Source organism: Poromitra crassiceps, assembly GCF_964638095.1.
Source record: "Poromitra crassiceps genome assembly, contig: HAP1_SCAFFOLD_80, whole genome shotgun sequence".
Lineage (NCBI taxonomy): Eukaryota > Metazoa > Chordata > Actinopteri > Beryciformes > Melamphaidae > Poromitra > Poromitra crassiceps.
This window is the reverse complement of record NW_028152247.1, coordinates 363,843-384,716: the sequence shown is the minus strand read 5'-3', so window position 1 is coordinate 384,716 and position 20,874 is coordinate 363,843. Positions and strand designations below refer to the sequence as shown.

General features: G+C 46.0%; 1 protein-coding gene across 1 annotated transcript in view; it reads right to left on the bottom strand.

Annotated features, from left to right (window-relative positions):
* Positions 1–1,556: 1,556 nt before the first annotated feature.
* LOC310800797 (protein NLRC3-like) overlaps positions 1,557–20,874 on the bottom strand; it is a gene marked incomplete at its 3' end in the record, with an annotated part of 166,632 nt that continues 147,314 nt past the window's right edge. Inside the window, exons 4-6 of the mRNA XM_083664717.1 lie at positions 7,866–7,936; positions 5,925–7,517; positions 1,557–1,615 (exon numbers count right to left, since the gene is read on the bottom strand). Of these exons, the coding sequence (XP_083520843.1) occupies positions 1,557–1,615; positions 5,925–7,517; positions 7,866–7,936 (1,723 nt within the window). The remainder of the gene's footprint in view (positions 1,616–5,924; positions 7,518–7,865; positions 7,937–20,874) is intronic.

Genomic DNA, 20,874 nt, shown 5'->3' with positions numbered 1-20,874 from the left:
GTGTGTGTGTGTGTGGCCGGCAGGTCCACGCTCGGCTCCACTCTGGACGGGAGGCCCGCTGCCTCGGCGGTGCTCCCAGAGGGCCTCAGAGGTTTTACAGCAGAAAACCTCGGACGAAAGCAAGCCTCCTGATTGGCCTATAACTTGCGAGGGCGTGAAAGACTCAACCTTTCCGTCCAATCACAGGAGGAGAAGAAATGTACCAGAATTCACATTTCCCCCCACGTGGGCTCACTCTGAAAGAAGTGAGATTCCTGCTCGCACTCTCCCCCCTCCTCTCTCGGACATCAGTAACCACACCTACTCCTCGCTCTCTGTCCTATCACAGGAGGGGAAGCCTCGCTCTCTGTCCTATCACAGGAGGGGAAGCGGTGTTTGCCTAGGCGGCCTCATTCAAAAAGAGATGACTTTTCTTCTCTCACCCGCTTTACAACAATAACAGAGGAGAGACAGAGCAATCCTACAAGAGATAACACTCTCACTCCCTTTCATAGTGGCCCCCGCGCACACAGCAGCAGCACGGTGGGCTGAAAGCTGCTGTTGAAACAAATGAAACATACAGACTCATACAGAGTACAGCCCCTCTCAGAACACAGCCTGCTGTGAAGAGACATCTCCCAGGGACAGAAATGGCTTTGGAACACAATCACAACAGGCTACACTCAGCAATTCAAAACAACACATACAGTCGTCTTTTTTCGAGAGGGAAAGTTGGCTCTGGAGACAGAATTTAAAGATCCTCTATTAAAAGAGACGATCTCCCGAGTTCCCCTGAGGGAAGTACAGAGCACTTTCTATTCCTGTTACTTCCTCACAACCAAGAGGTCAGGTGGTGTTCGACCGATTCTGGATCTGTCGTATTTCAACACTTTCATAATAAAGTGTCAGTTTGGCATGCTGACAGTCAGACATCTGATGTCATGCAGAAAACAACATGATTGGTTTGTGACAATAGACCTGGCGGATGCATATTTCCATATTCCAATCTGCCAGGCACACTGCAAATACCTGCACTTCCTCTTTCAGGGGGTAGCCTATCAATACAACCATCTCTCCTTCGGTTACGCGCTAGCACCTTGAACCTTTACCAAGTGCATGGAGCTAGCCGTAGCCCCTCTATGAAGGAGAGGTATCAGGGTCCTCCACTATCTGGATGACCTGATTCTGCTGGACGAGTCAAGAGAACAGACTGCCTTGTTGCATACGATGGAGACAGTAGAGCACCTCCAATCACTGGGTTGTGCCATACATTGAACAAAGAGCTCTCCCCTCCCCAGTCAGACAGTGACCTATCTGGAGATACACCTCGACTCCAGGGTCATGAGATGGAGATTATCCTCAGGATAGGGTGGAAGTGCTACTCTCCCTCCTCCATCAATTTGCCCAGGGAGCCACAGTACAAGCCCTCACTGTGAGGCTCTTACTGGGGACAATAGCATTGAGTCATGCCATGGTGGCGCTGGGTCTCCTTCACATGAGAAGGATACAGTGCTGGTTCAATCGAATGAAAGTAGACTCGATACGGCACAAGAGGCGTGTCCTAAGACCCCCCCTCTCTATTCTCCCAGGTCTGGAGTTTTGGGGGACCCCCAACAGACTCTCAGAGGGAGTCCCTCTGGGGAGAGTGACGTCACATGTGACAGTGTTCACACATGCTTCCCTCTCCAGATGGGGGGGAGGACACCCCCTCTTCCTGCACATAAATGCCCTGGAAGCACTTTGCCCCACAGCTGTCAGGTTATCACATGCTGGTCAAAACAGACAGCACAACTGCAGTGGCTTACATCAACCACCAGGGAGAGACACACTCCGCCACACTCCTGGAAATAGCAAGGGATTTGCTGATGTGGTAACAAACACATCTGCTCTCCCTCAAAGCTCTTTGTATTCCAGGGGTGTAAAATCAAGCCACAGATCGTATGTCACATGGTGGTCCTCGTCCAGGAGAATGGAAGTTGCTACCTGATTTAGTGCAAGAAGCAGGGCAGAGGTGGACCTCTTTGCAAGCAAAGAAAATGTGCAATGTCCTCTGTGGTTCTCCCTGAACACACAGGACAAACCCCCTCTAGGGGTAGACGCGTTCTCCCCTAATAATCCCGCATTGTTTTGCGCGAACCGATTTATGTTGGTGCGGAACCCAGTGGCACTCATATTCTTGTTTAATTCAAGAAAAACATTTTGGCTAGTGGAAATTCTAATTGGCTACAAACTTTAAAATCTAGCAGCCATATTGGCTGGTGATGAAAAAAAAGTTAATTTCAAGTCCTGCAGGGAGATCAGGTGGTGACATGGGAGTGAGTGAGAAAAGGACCAAATATTGATGGATAAGACTGAATAATGACATCACTGGCTTCAAACAACCAAACATTTTAGCCGGCGACCGAATAAATCCCCCCTATCTGATTTCAGGCCCTGGGTACGCACCATTCAGAATGCCAGAGCCCCTTCAACTACCACGGTTTATGCAGCAAAATGGCCTGTGTTCCAAGCCTGGTGTAAGGGAAAGGGAGTGGAACCCACATCGTGTCTCCTCCCCACTATCCTGTCATATTTACAGTCCCTGGTGGACAGAAAATGCGTAAACCATAAAAGGTTATGCAGCAGAAATGTTGTCATGCCATGAAGGTTTTGGTGATAGAAGAGTTTTCTCCCATAACCTTCTTAGGAGATTCATGAGAAGTTTGAGACACAGCAGACCTGTCCTCCTCACTTCCCCCGTGGGACCTGCCCTTGGTACTGCGCGCCCTCGGAGAGCCTCCTTTTGAGCCGATAGACAAAATATTGCTCAAAATGCTCTCATTAAAAGAGTGAGTGACTTGTTCTCTGTCAGTGGCACCATCGTGTCTGTCTATCAGAGCAGATGGAGGATCAGCCATCTTGTTCTCTGTCAGTGGCACCATCGTGTCTGTCTATCAGAGCAGATGGAGGATCAGCCACCTTGTTGCCAAATCCCTCCTTTATCCCCAAGTCTCTAGATAGCTATTTCAAATCAAGAACTATCTCTTTCTTTCTGTCCTCCTCCTCACAGAGACAGCTCAGCATTCAACACCATAGTACCCTCCAGGCTGGTACGCAAGCTCAAGGATCTGGGACTAAACACAGCAATGTGCGACTGGATCCTGGATTTCCTGACAGACCGCCGCCAGGTGGTGAGGGTGGGCAACCTCACCTCCTCCCCACTGACCATCAGCATAGGAGCGCCCCAGGGGTGCGTCTCCAGCCCCTTCTGGTACGACCTCTACACCCACGACTGCGTGGCGACTCAAACTTCGAACACCATCGTGAAGTTTGCAGACGACACAGCAGTCGTGGGGCTGATCTCGGGGGGCGACGAGACGGCCTACAGAGAGGAGGTGGGGGCCCTGGAACAATGGTGCCAGGACAACCACCTCTCTCTGAACGTCTCCAAGACCAAGGAGATCATTGTGGACTACAGGAGGGGGGGGGCGCACACCCCCCAATCACCATCAACGGCACAGTGGTGGAAAGGGTAGACAGCTTCAAGTACCTGGGAGTCAACATCCACCAGGACCTGACTTGGGCCGGTCACACTGCCACTGTTGTCAAAAAGGCCCAACAGCGACTACACAGACTCAGGCGCCTGAAGAAATTTGGGCTAAGGCCAGAAATCCTTAGGGACTTCTACAGAGGCACCATTGAAAGCCTGCTGACTGGCTGCTTCACCACCTGGTACGGGAACTGTACCACCATGGACCGCAGGGCGCTACGGAGAGTGAGACGCGCGGCCCAGCACGTAACAGGATGTGAGTTGCCAGAACTGCATGAACTGTATAACCAGCGGTGCCTCAGGAGGTCCCTGAAGATCATCAAAGACACAAACCATCCCCACAACAGCCTGTTCTCCCTGTTACCCTCAGGGAGGAGATACAGGGTTCCAAAAGCACGCACAAATCGCTTGAGGAACAGTTTCTTCCCGCAGGCCACGAGACTCCTTAACCTACACAAATAGTGTAGTAGCCGTAGTTTACCGTACTGTAGCTGCTACCATTACGTATGTCTAATGTTTAATTGTATGTTTAATAAGGTATATGCTATAGTTATTTGATTTGACTTTGATTAGATTTTTGATTTGATATTTGATTTGATATTTGATATTTGTACTATGTTGTAAACGGAGTCCACAGCACAAGAATTTCACACGTGATACTTGTACCATGGAGTGACAATAAACATCTTGAATCTTGAATCTTGAGACCCCTCTGAGGAGGAGGCACACTGCCTGTAACCAATACGCGCTCTGGCGCAGTATGTTTTACGCACGTCAAAAACCAGGTGGACACAACAGCTGTTTGTCCACTACAGAGTCCAGTCCACACAGCATCTCCCCCATTGGTTTTGTGATGCTATCACATGATGCCGCTGCACATCTGTGCAGCGGCATCATGGGCCTCATTAGGGCACACAATGCTTTGCCCTGGGTACCTTCTCCAGGAGACTATTTCTCTCCCTTGAATTAAATGTCCTCTGGAGATAGAAATAACACAGCTATATGCCCCAGGACTGAAAGGTTTCCTGTAGATTACTGTATTGACTGTACATTCTGTATTCATATGTCTTAAATTAGTTTTCCCCTTTGAAAACCACACCTGCTCCCCGGGCCCGGCCCGTGAGGATGCTAGGTGGTCCAAAGGGGGATACCCTGGTCACCCCAGCCTCTGAAAGGGCGGAGCCAATATAATATAAACAAAGGTTTGAAAGTCAACCATAGTTTATAGATATTGGCGCAGCCCTTTCAGATGTGGGCACACTGCTCCACAGAATAGTGAAGAAAAATGACTATTTTGGGAGCAGATCGATGTGCGCACCCGCCTTATATACCCCACATGCTGCCCTCAAGGGGAGAGATGTGCAAGGGGGCGTGGCCATGGTTGGTGACAGCAAGTAGAAAAAATCTTCAGCCTTCGCTGACGTGAGGGATTACTATATGCACAGGCTCTGAAAGGCCCGCGCCAATATCTATAAACTATGGTTTACTTTCAAACATTTGTTCTGCTGCTGAGTTGGACAAAGGGAGCAGCATTATGTATTATCTTGAACACCATATGGATATTGGAATACATGATTGTGTTTTCAAAATGTCACATTTTATATCAGGAGGTTATACAGCAGTGGTGATATTGTTGTGGTTTCTTGTCACATATTTTCAGGGCTTGTTTATGAAGAGACTCAAACGGCTTTAGGGATGTCTTATGACCCTCAATACAATAGGAGAAATAAGAAAAAATAATTGTGTTTGAAAACATCTTGGATGCCACAGTAGTCAGCGAGTTTCTGATTTGTCTGAAATTGGCTAGATTACATTTCAGTGTTTGGCTCCTCTTCCTTATATGCTTTTTAAAGCACAGAGTGGAATCTAAAATAACATATTTAAACTCATCAACATTTTTTATTGGTGAACATATACAACACAAACGTGATGTTGTATGAATATAATGTACTGGATTCAGACGCCAGGAAGACTAGCTGGTGCCATATACATCAGTTAATGGGGATCCTTCATATATATATATATATATATATATATATATATATATATATATATATATATATAAATGAATAGGACACCAGGACTAACCGAGCCTTCCTGCAGTTCCTCACAGCTGGGATCAGTCTCTGTCGTCCCTCAAGTGATGTGTTGTAGGCGTTCAGGTCCAACACATCCAGAACCTCCTCTGACATCTGCAGCATGTAGGCCAGAGCTGAGCAGTGGATCTCAGAGAGTTTATCTGATCTGTTCTCTGACTTCATGAACTGTTGGATCTCCTGATGTACTGACTGGTCATTCATCTCCATCAAACAGTGGAAGATGTTGATGCTTCTGTCAGGAGAGAGATTGGAGGTGGTCATCTTCTTCAGGTTGTTGATTGCTCTTTGGATGCTTTCTGGTCTGCTGTCTGTCTGACCCAGCAGGCCTCCTAAGATAATCTGGCTGGACTCCAGTGAGAGGCCATGAAGGAAGCGGACAAAGAGGTCCAAGTGGCCATTTTTACTCTGCAGGGCTTTGAGCATGGCTTTCTGCAGGAAGACATGCAGGGATTGATCATGTTCATCCCAGTCTTTTCCCAGTAATGCCTCAAATACTTTCTCAGTCCTGTTTGTGTAGCAGTGGAATATGTAGACTGCAGCGAGAAACTCCTGAATGCTCAGATGAACAAAGCAGTAGACCGTCTTCTTTAAGTGCACACTGCACTCTCTTTTGAAGATCTCTGTGCACACTCCTGAGAACACTGATGCCTCTCTGACATCAAGACCACACTTCTCCAGGTCTTCTTGGTAGAACATGAGGTTGCCTGTCTCCAGATGTTCAAATGCCAGTCTCCCCAGCTTCAGAAGAGCTTCCCTGTCAGTCTTCGTCAGCTCCTGTTGACACCTCTCACGTCTCTCATTATACTTCTGCTTCTTCCTCTCTGTCTGAACCAGCAGGAAGTGTGAGTACATCTCAGTCAGGGTCTTGGGCAGCTCTCCTCTCTGGTCTGTAATCAACATGTGCTCCAGAACTGTAGCAGTGATGAAGCAGAAGACTGGGATGTGGCACATGATGTGGAGGGTCCTGGATGCCTTGATGTGGGAGATGATTCTGCTGGCCTGCTCCTTATCACTGCATCTTCTCCTGAAGTACTCCTCCTTCTGGTCATCAGTGAACCCTTGTACCTCTGTTACCCTGTGGACACATGTAGGAGGGATCTGATTGGCTGCTGCAGGTCTGGAAGTTATCCAGAGGAGAGCCAAGGGAAGCAGATTCCCCTTGATGAGGTTTGTCAACAGCACATTTACTGATGATGTCTGTGTGACGACAGACACAACCTTTGTGTTCTGGAAATCCATTGAAAGTCTGCTTTCATCCAGGCCGTCAAAGATGAACACAACTTTACAGACAGAGAGCTGCTCTGCTGTGACCGTCTGTAATGTTGGATGGAAAACATGGAGCAGCGTGAGAAGACTGTACCGCTCATCTTTGATCAAGTTCAGCTCCCTGAACGAAAGCGGAATCACAAGACTGACATCTTGATTTTCCAAACCCTCTGCCCAGTCCAGAGTGAACTTCTGCACTGAGAAGGTTTTTCCAATGCCAGCAATGCCCTGTGTCAGAACTACTCTGATGTCTCTTTCTTTTTCTCCCTTTTCTTCCTCTTGGCCAGGTAACCTTTCTTCATTTTCTTTCCCTTTCTTCTCTTGGTCAGGTAAGGGTTTAAAGATGTCGTGGCACTTGATTGGAGCTTCATGGAGGGGCTCCATCTTGGATGCTGTCTCCTGTTTGAGTGGAGCATCATGGAGGGTCTTCATCTTGGACATTGTCTCCAGCTGCCACACCTCATGTTGGGTATTGACATCTTCACTTCTTCCCACTGTGATGTAGAGCAGAGTGTAGATCCTGTTGAAGGAGGTTCCCATCCCTGCTTCAGCGGTTCCTGCTTCAGTTCCTTCTGTCACAAATCCACATCTCTTTATCAGAATGATCTTATGCTCATCTAAAACCACCTGCAGAGCACCGTCCACTGGAAGACATGAAGGAGTAAATAAGGGTTACTCCAATAATGTATAGTATCTGGTATTAATGGTGTGTGTGTGTGTGTGTGTGTGTGTGTGTGTGTGTGTGTGGGCTTGTGTGTGTGTGTGTGTGTGTGTGTGTGTGTGTGTGTGTGTGTGTGTGTCTGTGTGTGTGTGTGTGTGTGTGTGTGTGTGTGTGTGTATATATGTACGTACACACACACACACACACACACACACACACACACTGTGTATGTATATTATATGTTGCATGAGAAAGAAACATGTGTCTGTAGCAACACAATAAGTCCTGGTTATAGAAATGGGGACAACAGTAGATACACTCCAAGTCTTACTTTGTACGATGCTGGTTTGACTGGATGTCGGCAGTCCAGGTCTTCGTCTGTCATCACTCATCTTCCTCTCTCTGTGGAGATGAAGGCAATTAATTATGACAGATTAGAAACATTTATAAAGGTAGTAAAATAACTAAAAAAGGTTTCAACTATCTTTTGTTGCTCGCAAGCAGAGTATGGAATTAATGGAAAGTATCAGTTGTGGTGACATCTAGTGGACATAAATCACGAGTACAGGTTTTGGCAAGGAGGGCCACAGTCACATAGCCTGACTCCACCATACGGGGGCGGCATTGTTCCACAAATTCACAATCCACCTCAGTCTGGCCCTGGCCTCAGATAGGCGTTCAAACCGGCCGCCAGCCAGGCGAACCAATCAGCGTGAGCTATGGGGCGGGCTTTAGGCGAGACCGGGTGTGACGCCACCGAGACGCGCCCTGTAGTCTTTCACTCTGCAACATGGCCGCGGCGATGAACACCACCAAGGCTAGCATTGACGAAGCAATAACAACAGTTATTTCTCAACTGGACAGTATTTCTTCATTAAAAGACGAGCAAAGAACGGCACTGAATGCTTTTCTGGGTGGAAAAGATGTTTTCGCTCTCCTCCCGACTGGCTTCGGCAAGAGTTTGATTTACCAACTAGCTCCACTGGTAGTGAAAGAAATGGGGACGAAGCCCAATCCTATATTGATTATCGTGTCTCCGTTGGTTGCCCTTATAGCAGATCAAATCAAAGAGGCTATGAAGCTGGGACTCACTGCTATGCAACTCGGAGATAGTGACGGTCACGCCGATATCCTCCACGGGCGATGTCAGCTGGTGTTTGGTAGCCCTGAATCTTGGTTACTTAACGAGAAATGGCGGAATATGCTTTCCTCAGAAGTGTACCGTGAAAACTTAGTTGGCATTGTCGTCGATGAAGTTCACGTCACATACAAATGGTAAGTTAAACACCATTAGCTAATGGCTGTATAATGTTAAACTGTAAAACAGAACGCTGAAGCTAACAACTAGCGTTAGCTAACTACTACCAGCTTGTTCATAAATCAGGCTTACAGTATCATAGCTCAAAGTAGCCCCATAACGTGACGTCCCTTTATACTGTACAGTAAGTACAGTATAAAGCGGTGTCACGTTATGGGGCTAAGCTCAAAGATGAAGTGTTCTAACAATTATGTTGTAGCTATGTTGGGGTCAAACATTATATTCAAAACAATAAGTAAACATACACGTTTAACATTTGTTCTTACAGTGAATATGATACTGTAATCGTATTGCTGTAACGTTATCAACTGTGACCGTTGTTAGTAAACTTAGTTATCAAGACTCATTGTAGGATCTAATTTTCTTTCAACCAGGGGAGAGGCAGCAAAAGGGGAGCCCGCCTTCAGAGAAAGCTTTGCCAGGCTTGGAGAACTTCGATCCATTGCCAAAGAAGGTGAGTTTTGAAATACAACAACGCTACGTGATTAAGTACATGACTAATTTATAGTAATTCAGAAAAGGGGCATTGTTTGGGTGTGGAAGGGGGGCTGCATTGTGGTTAATCCTGCTGCCTTGCAAGGTTATGGGGAGGGCTGTATACAGTAGAACAGAGACATTGAAATGATCGTTATGCTGGGGGGGAGGGAGGGTTACTGTGTGTGGAAGCAGGGCTGCATTGTGCTGGCAACCTAGAACACAGACATTGAAATGATCGTTATGTTGGGGGGAGGGGGGGGGGGGTTACTGTGTGTGGAAGCAGGGCTGCATTGTGCTGGCAACCTAGAACACAGACATTGAAATTATCGTTATGTTGGGGGGGGGGGGGGGGTTACTGTGTGTGGAAGCAGGGCTGCATTGTGCTGGCAACCTGGGGAGGGTATTCCAGCTGCCTTGCAAGGTTGGGGGGGAGGGGTGTATACAGTAGAACAAAGGTAGTCCAATGATGGTTATATTGAGGGTGGGGGTGTTATTAGAAAAAACAGGTACCGTTTTAAGGCAGTTAGTGTCGTCAAAGTTGATGAATACAATTATTTGCATATGCTTTGAGTTGTTTAAAGAAAATATATCTGGAAATACAGCATTCTTGACCTGAAGCTGCCAGATATCATACATCACCTAATTGTTGTCCTTTTCTCGATTTAGAATGACTGGTTGCTGATACATGTGTGAATTTATTTGTCTTTCAGGTGTACCTGTGTTAGCGTTGACAGCATCTGCTGATAACAAGAACATAGGCCGTGTGACCAAGCTCCTGAATATGGAGACGGCAACTCAAGTGACTGTTAGCCCAAACAGGAAAAACATCAGTCTCGGAGTCGGGTTCCTGCCGATAACTTGAACTGTATGGACTGGGTAGTGAAGGAGGCTAAACATAAGGGTCTATCAATGTCTCCCATCATAATCTATTGCAGATCACTTAAGGCAGTTGGAAAAGTGTTCTGCTATCTTAAAGCTGAACTGGGAGAAGATGCTTGGGTTGACAGAGACCAGGATCATAAAGCGGAGAACCTTCTGATAGGAATGTTCCACAGTAAGACACTCCCACAGTACAAAAACCGAGTGTTGGCATCCTTTAACGGAGAGGGGAGCTGCAGAGTGGTTGTTGCAACAACAGCTTTTGGGATGGGCTTGAATTTCCCAAATGTTTCACATGTTGTCATGTATGGCTTGCCAGAGGATGTTGAAGATATTGTTCAACAGGTTGGAAGGGCTGGCAGAAATGGGTTGCAGTCACATGCAGTTTTGTATGCCATAAAACAAACTTCAAGGGCTGATCCTGAAGTTAAAGGACTGATACACACAGCCACTAAGAGCTGCTTTAGAAAAGCACTGTACAGTCATTTTGAAAACCAGCCAACAAGTGTAGAGCCAGGACATGTATGCTGCAGCTATTGCCACTCTGTATGTGCATGTGCCTCTGCTGTTTGTGCAGAGCCAACACGTTCTCACTCCGACCACGTAGCATATTGACGCTTTGTCCCGTCCCTTATGCGCCACTTGTTACTAACATGGTACCCTTGAGCGACCCATGAAACGACTTGGGCTTTCCGACTAAACTCAATGCAAACCCATAGAAGTCAACTTTGACGCTTATGGCAACTGCGCCCCCATCATCCTAACTGCTCGCCCATTAGTCAACTGCTCGCCCATTAGCGTCTGGGGGGAGGTTAGGTTTAGGCATGGGAGGTGGGAGAGGTTAGGTTTAGGGTCTGGGGGAGGTTAGGTTTAGGCATGGGGTGGGAGAGGTTAGGGTCTGGGAGAGGTTAGGTTTAGGCATGGGGTGGGAGAGGTTAGGTTTAGGGTTAGGGAGAGGTTAGCTCCTCCAGACGTTAATGGGGGAGCAGTTAGGCTAACGGGGGAGCAGTTAGGCTAATGGGGGAGCAGTTGCCATAAGCGTCAAAGATTACTTCCATGGGTTTGCATTGAGTTTAGTCGGAAAGCCCAAGTCGTTTCATGTGTCGCTCAAGGGTACCATGTTAGTAACAAGCGACGCACAAGGGACGGGACAAAGCGTCAATATGCTACGCGCTCGGAGTGAGAATGGGTTGGCAGAGCCTATCCCCAAACATGAGTCCATAGAACAAGATGTTACCATTCAAGGGAAATGTAGAGTTGTAACACAGGAGGATAAATCTATGATCCGGGACATGTTAGAGGAATACATGAGCTGTCTAGCCAAAGACACTGCACATATCTACACTAGCAAGTCTCTATGCACTGGATTTGGGGCTGAACTTATTGATGCAGTAGTAGAACACAGCACACACATATTTGACTTGGCTTACATTGTCAGCAACCTTCCAGTATTCAGATTACAACATGCAAGAGAAATTCTGCAAATTATCGGTGAAGTATTTGGTGATATTGAGGATATTGGCCCCTATCGTTGCATCGGCGCAGTTTCTAGGCCGAGCGGCAGGCGCAGATCAAAGCAGTGGGCGTGGAAAGGCGCACTTGATATCGTCGTGCTGGCGCTAGATGCAGCCCAAAGCATTACAACCACGCCTTTTAGGCGTAAAATTATGCACCGTCATGCTCATTGGATAAGTGCAATAAACGAATCGCACGCTTGCCTTTTTAGCACCAATTCCAGTGATCCCGCAAAACCAGACGAAAGCCAAACGCTCTGCCCCCCCCCCCCCCCCTCCCTTCATCCAGCCTGTCTGTCTGCATTATAGGCTATTATTCCATATTATTATGCTTCTCAAACCAATCTAACTGCAGTTTCAATACTGCAAGCATGTAAATACGCTACACTATAGCAAGATCAAAGTGAAAATAATGTTCTATGCATCAGCTAGAAAAATATAGCCTATTAGATTGGTGAAAGTTTGTCCAGAAAGATATCATTTTCTCTCGCCTGCTGCAGGAAGGATGATGCACATAAATATACCCTACATTATGTCAAGTCATTGCATAAATGTGTTTTTATTGTAAAACTAAATGTGAAATAGGGCCAAGTTATTGGAGGGACATCACAGTATAGCAGATGCCATTAGAAGCGCGTTCCGAAGCGCGTTCCGCTGTTACTTCTCTAAATCACGTTAACTCGACAAGGGGTATATATAGGCCCAGGAGGACATATATGTTTCACTTAGGGTGGTGTTTTAATTTCGATGATTTATTTGGTCCAATATTGAAATGTTCTACAATTGCAGGCTGTGTTACCATTACACATTATTTTAGATCGACCTTTTATATCTATTTCGCCTCATTTGGTTGCTATTTAGTAGCGAAATTTAGTACCCAATTGCATGCTGGGGCATTCACAGGCAGTCAGAGAGAGACAGTCGTATTGTGCCTGTCAGACTGCCTGCAGCCTCAAAGCGGTACGGACGGAGTTGTTTTACCCAGGCTGGAAGCGTTGTCACACAGGCTTGTGACAGTAACTCAACGCGGAAGGATTTATTTCACAATAAACTGGTAAACGCACACCAATGCCTGCTCCTGTCAGTAGGAGAGAGGGAGAGAGTGACACAGAGAAGGGTGACAGAGGAGAGAGGGGACGGACTGGCCCATTGAATAGGCCTGCTTTTCAAAGGTGCAAGGCGCTAAATTAACGGCAGGTCGGAAGATAGGAGTACGCCGGTATTTAGCGCCGACACGCCCACTTTGGCGCATTCAGGGACTCCGCCACGCCCATTCGGACTAAAGCGCATTTGGCAGCCTAAAGCCTATTGCTATTTTCCCGAAACAGGCGCTAGGCACGTTTTTTTGCGGTTAAGGCCCGTAATAGCGCCGATGGCCTGTGGGAGAATAGGGCCCATAGAGCCTACTTCCCAAGAGGATAGCTTCACTGAGCCAGACATGGATTATATGGGCTATGTTGATGAGGAAGACGAGGACTTTGAAATAGGATCACAGCAGAGCAGCTCAGACTCATATGACCATTAACTCATTGAGTGCCAGCCACTTTTGGAGAATGGACGCTCCCAGTGCCAGAGTTTCAGAGCGTTTTCAGTGATTTCTCGAGGCCCACAGAATATTGTGTGATATTACTATGTAAACACCGAACACGCAAAAAGAACAAGGAGACTCTATTGTATCATCAGCAAAAAAAAGTTTATTGATACCATTTTCCGTTCTTTAGTTATCAGCCGGAGAAGATAGGTCAAAAACAGCAAAAACATGCATTTCTATCTAGAAGCTGAGATATTCACCCTTTTGTGAAAGGCAGCATTTCAAGCACATTCACTGACTCTAGCTAATATTTTCTGATGTAGTGACCTGGTGTAGTTCTTTGGAGCCTGCGTGCCCCACCCCCCTCTCCCCCACTGAGCTGCAAACTCCTCCCCACACGCAACCAGTCTATTTTCGGAGCCTCCGTTTTTGCGGGAGGTGCAGCTCACAGCGGCTCACAGCGCGACAAACGGCACTGCAGGTAAAGGTTTGGCCCTTCGGGGTCGGGTGCTGCCTTTCGGGTAATCGTGTGGAGAAACTATATGCAGACAGACAGACAGAGGCACAGGAGCTCAGTTGTGTGCGCGGATTGATTGCTGTTGCCAGGCACCGCACTCAGAAAAGTAATTCATTGACCAAGTAAATATAACAGTATTATAATGACAACTTCACCCAATAAAATTACTCTTAATCAATATGGTTATTATTTGAGTTGATCATATCATAATCCATGAGTAAAACGCCAACTAATGTTTATATATAATATTGACATATAATAGTGAGATTATTTCGTTAAAATAAATGGTTATTTTAATGACAGATTCCATTGATTAAATATTTGTAATCATTATTGTATGTTTCAATGAAAAAATTATAATGTTAAGAACTAGATGTATTGGTCATATTGCTTAAACATTTTGGTAAGCTGGCGGAAGTGACATCATTTATCTGTTGAGAGCCCAGCCACATGGACAGAGGACATTTTGAGCCGGCTGCTTGAAGCTTTTTGCCACCCAAGATTTTCATCTTGCAGCACATCAATGTAAGTAACTTTAAACATATTCAAGCCACTGTTTGCTAAAAACGAATTTGCCTTGTGTGACTGGCTTAATTCCAACATTTTATTCGTGCTGCTAAGGTCTTGCTGCTGCACGGGCTGGTGCTTTCTGCATTTCCGTGTTTTCTGTTGGGCTTAATCAGTTTTAATGGGCGCGAGAAAGTAGTTCATTATTCCCCGTTGGCAGAAAAGATTTGCGTTGGTCCAGAGGTAGGTGCATGGCTGTCAGCACGGTACTGAGAGATAATGTCGGGTCGAGAAAGCCACGCCAGGAGTACCGAGTTAACACAGGTTTCCTCACGGCTTTGAAGTGAAAGCGCTCGGCTTGGCTTCACTGCAGACTCCGCGTGGACATGGTCTTCCCACGTGCAGCACACACCGTAATGAGCAGAGTACATAGCCAATCTATCTTTTTATTTTCGCCTGTATATCGGCTATTTCTGCCCCATATAACGTTATAACATCACGTGGTGGATGTGAAGAAACACCGCAGGCGATATTACTGTCTTTCAAAGGCTGTAGCAGACTCATTTTTGAAACTGTAGTGAGGAGCCTTATACCACATGAAACTAAGACCCACTGCATCCAATGTGGTCAAGCAGTGGGTTTCCAATGCTCCAAAGTTAGGCATTTTGGCGTTTTTTTGTGTGTCAGACAAGGCTAGATGCAGCACACACATTTAGACAGTAAATCAAGAGTTTATAGTAGGGCTGCACAATTAATTGTATTTTCATCATCAGAAAATGAAAATGTCTGTCTTTTATTCATATCAAATGAAATATTGAGTGTGTGGTTCATTCACTCTTTGCAAAAACAAATGCACATTTCCCCAGCCAGGAGGCTGTGTGTGGCAGGTGCACTGCACATGCATTTTTTCAAATCTGTTTATAGGGAATGCTTGGCACATATGAACATTAGACCAAATAAAATAAAACAAAGTAATACTCTTTAAAGACACAGTAACTGTATTCAGAATACACACCAATTTATAGTTTAACTGTAATGGAATACAGTCATATTTTGTATTTTAAATACATGTATTCTGTTACTCCCCAGCTCTGAACCTTTGCTTTGGAGGAAACCCTGTCGAGGAGGCGTTGAGGAGGCCAGGACCAGTACAAAGGTCAGCACCGTTTTAGAATTGTAGGATGTATTCAAAGCAATCGCACTCCAGGGGTGTCACGATACACTCAGTTCATGATATGATACATGATATTGGGTTCACGATAACGATACGATATTTTAACAATATTTTTTTGCAATAGATTTGTAAGTTGAGGGGGCATCCTCCACGATAATTTTCGTAATTTCACCATTTCTATCCTCTGTATCTGTGACGTCCCTCATCTGTTCACACAAAGCAATGAAAAGGAGAGCGAGCATGCAATCAGATGCAGATTACTGCCACCACCATGTTCAGCTTCTTTTTCTCGCGATATTCATTTCGATACATATTGTCACGTTTTGATATCGCGATATATTGTGGGACGATATATTGTGACATCCCTACACCCCAGTGTTTCCTCTAGGATTTTTTCAGCAGCGGTGGTGGGGTCACAGGGGGGATGTTTGAATCCCATCCGGCGGCCCTACAGCACAAATGATTCCCCCCCCCCCCCACCCCATAATTTTGGTGATTTATTTTACTAGGGATCTTGCGCACTACACGCGCTCGATTCCTAGGCTCAGCCGCTACGTAGGCTCGCCCGTTGTGCAGCTTGCCAAGCTGATCCTGCAACTCGCATTCGCTGAGCGGCCTTGCCCACAGCTCAGCTGCTGTGTGGCCAATGACACCAGCATTACTGGTGATGTCGGATTTATAACATCACTGATGATGTCAGTGGATTTATGACATCACTGGGATTCATGACATCACTGAACATGTCAGTGGGATTTATGACATCACTGATGATGTCGTCATTAGGATTTATGATATTACTGTCTTTCAAAGGCTGTAGCGGACTATTTTTGGAAGCTGTAGTGAGGAGCCTTATACCACATGAAACTGTAAGACCCACTGCATCCAATGTGGTCAAGCTTGTCTGGAAGTGGGGTTTCAAAAGTTAGGCATTTTGGCGTTTTTTTGTGTGTCAGACAAGGCTATATGCAGCACACACATTTAGACAATAAATCAAGAGTTTATAGTAGGGCTGCACAATTAATTGTATTTTCATCGTCAGAAAATGAAAATGTCTGTCTTTTATTCATATCAAATAAAATATTGAGTGTGTGGTTCATTCACTCTTTGCAAAAACAAATGCACATTTCCCCATCCAGGAGGCTGTGTGTGGCAGGTGCACTGCACATGCATTTTTTCAAATCTGTTTATAGGAAATGCTTGGCACATATGAACATTAGACCAAATAAAATAAAACAAAGTAATACTCTTTAAAGACACAGTCACTGTATTCAGAATACACACCAATTTAAACTTTAACTGTAATGGAATACAGTCATATTTTGTATTTTAAATGCATGTATTCTGTTACTCCCCAGCTCTGAACCTTTGCTTTGGAGGAAACCCTGTCGAGGAGGCGTTGAGGAGGCCAGGACCAGCAGTACAAGGTCAGCACAGTTTTAGAATTGTAGGGTGTATTCAAAGCAATCGCACTCCAGTAGGGGTGTCACGATACACTCAGTTCATGATACGATACATGATATTGGGTTCACGATAACGATACAATATTTTAACAATATTTTTTGCAATCAATTTGTAAGTTGAGGAGGCATCCTCCACGATAATTTTAGTAATTTCACCATTTTCATCCTCTGGGTCTGTAACGTCCCTCATCTGTTCAAACAATGAAAAGGAGAGCGAGCATGCAATCAAGCTGGTCCTGCACCTCACGTTCGCAGCTCGGCCACTGAGCGGCCTTTCCCACAGCTCAGCTGCTGTGTGGCCAATGAGACCAGCATCACTGGTGATGTCGGATTCATGACATCACTGGGATTTATGAAACTACTCGCACACCGCAGAGCTCCTTTTCTCCAGAGTTATTTGTGGTAACGTGTTTCATCACTGGGATTTATGACATTGATGATGATGTCACAGGGGATTTATGACATAACTGGGATTTATGACATCACTGATGATGTCACAGTGGGATTTATGACCTCACAGTGGGACAGCCCTCCCTCTTATACAGTCATATGGTGCTAATTTCTCAGCTACTTGTGTAAAAAGGTTGAGAACCAATATAATAAATAATAATATGATAGGGTGTAAATTAAGCTATACTGTTAGACAAGGAGGGCCCAATGCTTTTCCATTAAGAGCTAAATCCCCAACCCAACATTATGCATGCATGTGCTTCAATGAGCTGAAGACTGACTGTATTTCGCCCTATGCCCTATATGTTAAGACTGAGTCCAGTTAGACAAGGCTATATGCAGCACACACATTCAGACTGTAAATCAATAGTTTATAGTAGGGCTGCACAATTGTATTTTCATCGTCAGAAAATGAAATTAATGTCTGTCTTTTATTCATATCAAACAAGATATTGAGTGTGTGGTTCAACATATTGAGTGTGCAATCACTAGAAGCCGTCTAGAGCCGAACTCTCTGATCAAAGAGCGGAATCCTCTATTTTTTTCCTGCTGAAATCGGTACGAAAGCCGAAAGCCCTGACTGGTACAGCTTGGCTAAGCTACCAGCGGCTAGCTAACTTGCTAGCTAGCCCAACTACTACTGGACCTTGGACTCCGCCACGGTTAGCCTCGACAGGCAAGTGAACTACTGTGTCTGCAGCATCCACTGCTTGTCTAGAGCCGAACTCTCTGTTTAAAGAGCGGAATCCTCTATTTTTCTCCTGCAGTTAGTTAGACGGCATATGAGGAGGCGTGAGCCTTGTTCCCATAGTCAACAAACACAACGACGGAGCTGCCGTAGCAGCAGCGAAGCAACGTATAACGTTGAGCATCGTTCATACGACGGATATATATTTTTTCGAGTAACTTGGTTACTAGTCTCGGACCACGGCGTGTGTTCTTTTTTGAGCCGAAATTTCTGTACAAAGAGCGGAATTCTCATCAATCGGCTAGCCAGCCCAGATTGGCTTAGCTTGGCCAGGCTACAGCACTCTGCACTGCTACGGGAGCTGCTAGCTGTCCACCGGGGGCTAATGCTAATCCAGGCCGGGAGCTGCTAGCCGGACATCGATTGCTGTTTTCGGAGCCAAGCCGGGAGCTACTAGCTGTCCACCGAGTGCTGCTGCGGACCCAGGCCGGGGGCTGCTGGCTGGTCATCGAGCGCTGCTTCGGAGCCAAGCCGGGAGCCACTAGCTGTCCACCGGGTGCTGCGGCGGACCCAGGCCGGAGGCTGCTAGCGTGACATCGGGTGCTGCTTCGGAGCCGGACCGAGAGCTGCTGGCTATCCGCCGGGTGCTGTTGCTGTTCCAGGCCGGGGGCTGCTGGCTGGGCACCGAGTGCTGCAGCCGATCCAAGTCGGGAGGGCTGCTACTGAACCAAGCCGGGAGCTACTGGCTGGTCTCCGGGTACTGCTGGCATTGCTAGCTGGTCACCACATCGGCTCGCCAGGTACATCCATGGTAAGAGGCTAATGCCAACCTCGTCTCTCTTGGATATCTCGGTCCAGATGCTCGCCATAAACTGCTAACTGACAATCGTTACTTCAACCTCAGCATCTATTATCATGGCAGTGGTATTGTTTGCCCGCCTGGTTCTGCTCTCCCTGCCCGTCATCATTGACCTGGAGGTCTCAAGAGACAAATGGGTCCCCAACGATCAAGGGGAAAAATGTAATCTTTTGTACTATAACCGGGGAACGGGCTCATGTATTACCTGTTTTCATTTTTGCCCCCCCTGGATAGTCCAGGCTAATGTTGACGATGTTCTGCCCTATTTTGTCTCATTGTTTAGCCCATTTGACTGGTTGCTGTCATTTTTCTCTGGTCCGCTAAGCCACTGCAGACCAATGATTATGCCTGGGGGTAGTCAGCCTGCACCCAAGCTTTCAGTCAGGAAAAAATGTTTTTTTGTCTTATTACTTTTTTTATCTGGTAATGTTGAACTCAACCCTGGCCCTAATTCTCTGACTAGTCCTAGTGGCTATAATTCTAGAAGCATCGACCCGCCCGTCAGTCCCTCCCACCTGGACAGGATTCTTGCATCTCGAGGTCTTCACATTGTACATCTCAATGTGAGGAGTCTCTTAAGTAAGATAGATGAAATTAGGTTTATGGTCAACAAAAACAAGGCCCATGTTATCTCTTTCTCTGAGACTTGGCTGGACAGTTCCATTAATGACTCAGAGATTGAAATTCAAAACTATATAGTAGTAAGAAAGGACAGAAATCGTAAAGGGGGGGGGGGGGTCTGCGGATACGTTGGCTCTGACATTTGTTTTAACATTAGAAATGACCTTGACAGTGTGCATTCCGAGGCGATTTGGTTGGACATTTTACTGCCCAAAACAAAACCCATCTTAGTTGGGATTTTGTACAGGCCCCCGACACAATCGGGTTTTTATGACCATTTGGAGGAGTCATGCACCAGCGCCGTTGACCACGGGAAACGTGAAGTCATTCTGATCGGAGACTGGAACACAAATGTTTTGAAAAAGGACTCCTTAATTTATAAAGCTTTTATTGATTTTTGTAAGACCTTCAGTCTCCATCAGTTGATTTCAACATGTACTAGAGTATCCACTTCATCACAGACTCTTATAGATCTTATTGTAGTATCGGACAGGCACAACATTTCCAGCAGTGGTGTAATCGATTGTGCCTTAAGTGATCATGCAATCATTTATTGCACTCGTAAAACTCAAAGACCGGTAACAAATTGCCACCACACGGTCAAAATTAGACCTCTGAGGAAATATACAGCTGAGTCCTTATTGCACGAGCTGGGAAAGCTGGACCTGTCCCGTGTCCTCAGTTTGAAGTCTGTTGATGAAGCTTGGTACCTTTTTAAATTCATGTTTTTGAGAGTGTTAAATAAGTTGGCCCCTGTCAAATCGGTTAGATTCAAAACCAGAACAGAGCCCTGGTTCAATGCAGACATTATTGAAGCCATTAAGGCTAGAAATAATAGTCTGCATGTACATAGGAAGAAAAAGGATGAATTATCCTTTGGCATCTTTCAACAACTGAGGAATAAAGTCTTTAGATTGATCAAAAAGGCCAAATCAGAGCACTACAATGAAGTTATTACAGAGAACAAAGATGATCCTCAAAAGCTCTGGAAATCTCTTAAGCAGTTGGGGTACAACAACAAGCTAAAAACAAAAACTCTCAACTTGAACCTTATGCAGGAGGGCACCCTCACCTCGGACAAATCCAAGGTTGCGGGTATTTTTTATGAATATTTTACTACTATTGCAGACACTCTTGTAAATAAGCTCCCCTCCCTCTCTGGGCGGTATGGCCAGGATCATGTGGACTGTTTTTACAGAGGTCTGGGAGTCCAGGCGGATGGCTTTCAGCTCAGGGCTGTGTCCGATGAGGACGTGCTGTTGAAGCTCAGGGCCCTTAAACCTTCCAAAGCTACAGGTGTCGACAACATCCCAAGCAGGTTCATACGAGACGCTGCAGATATCAT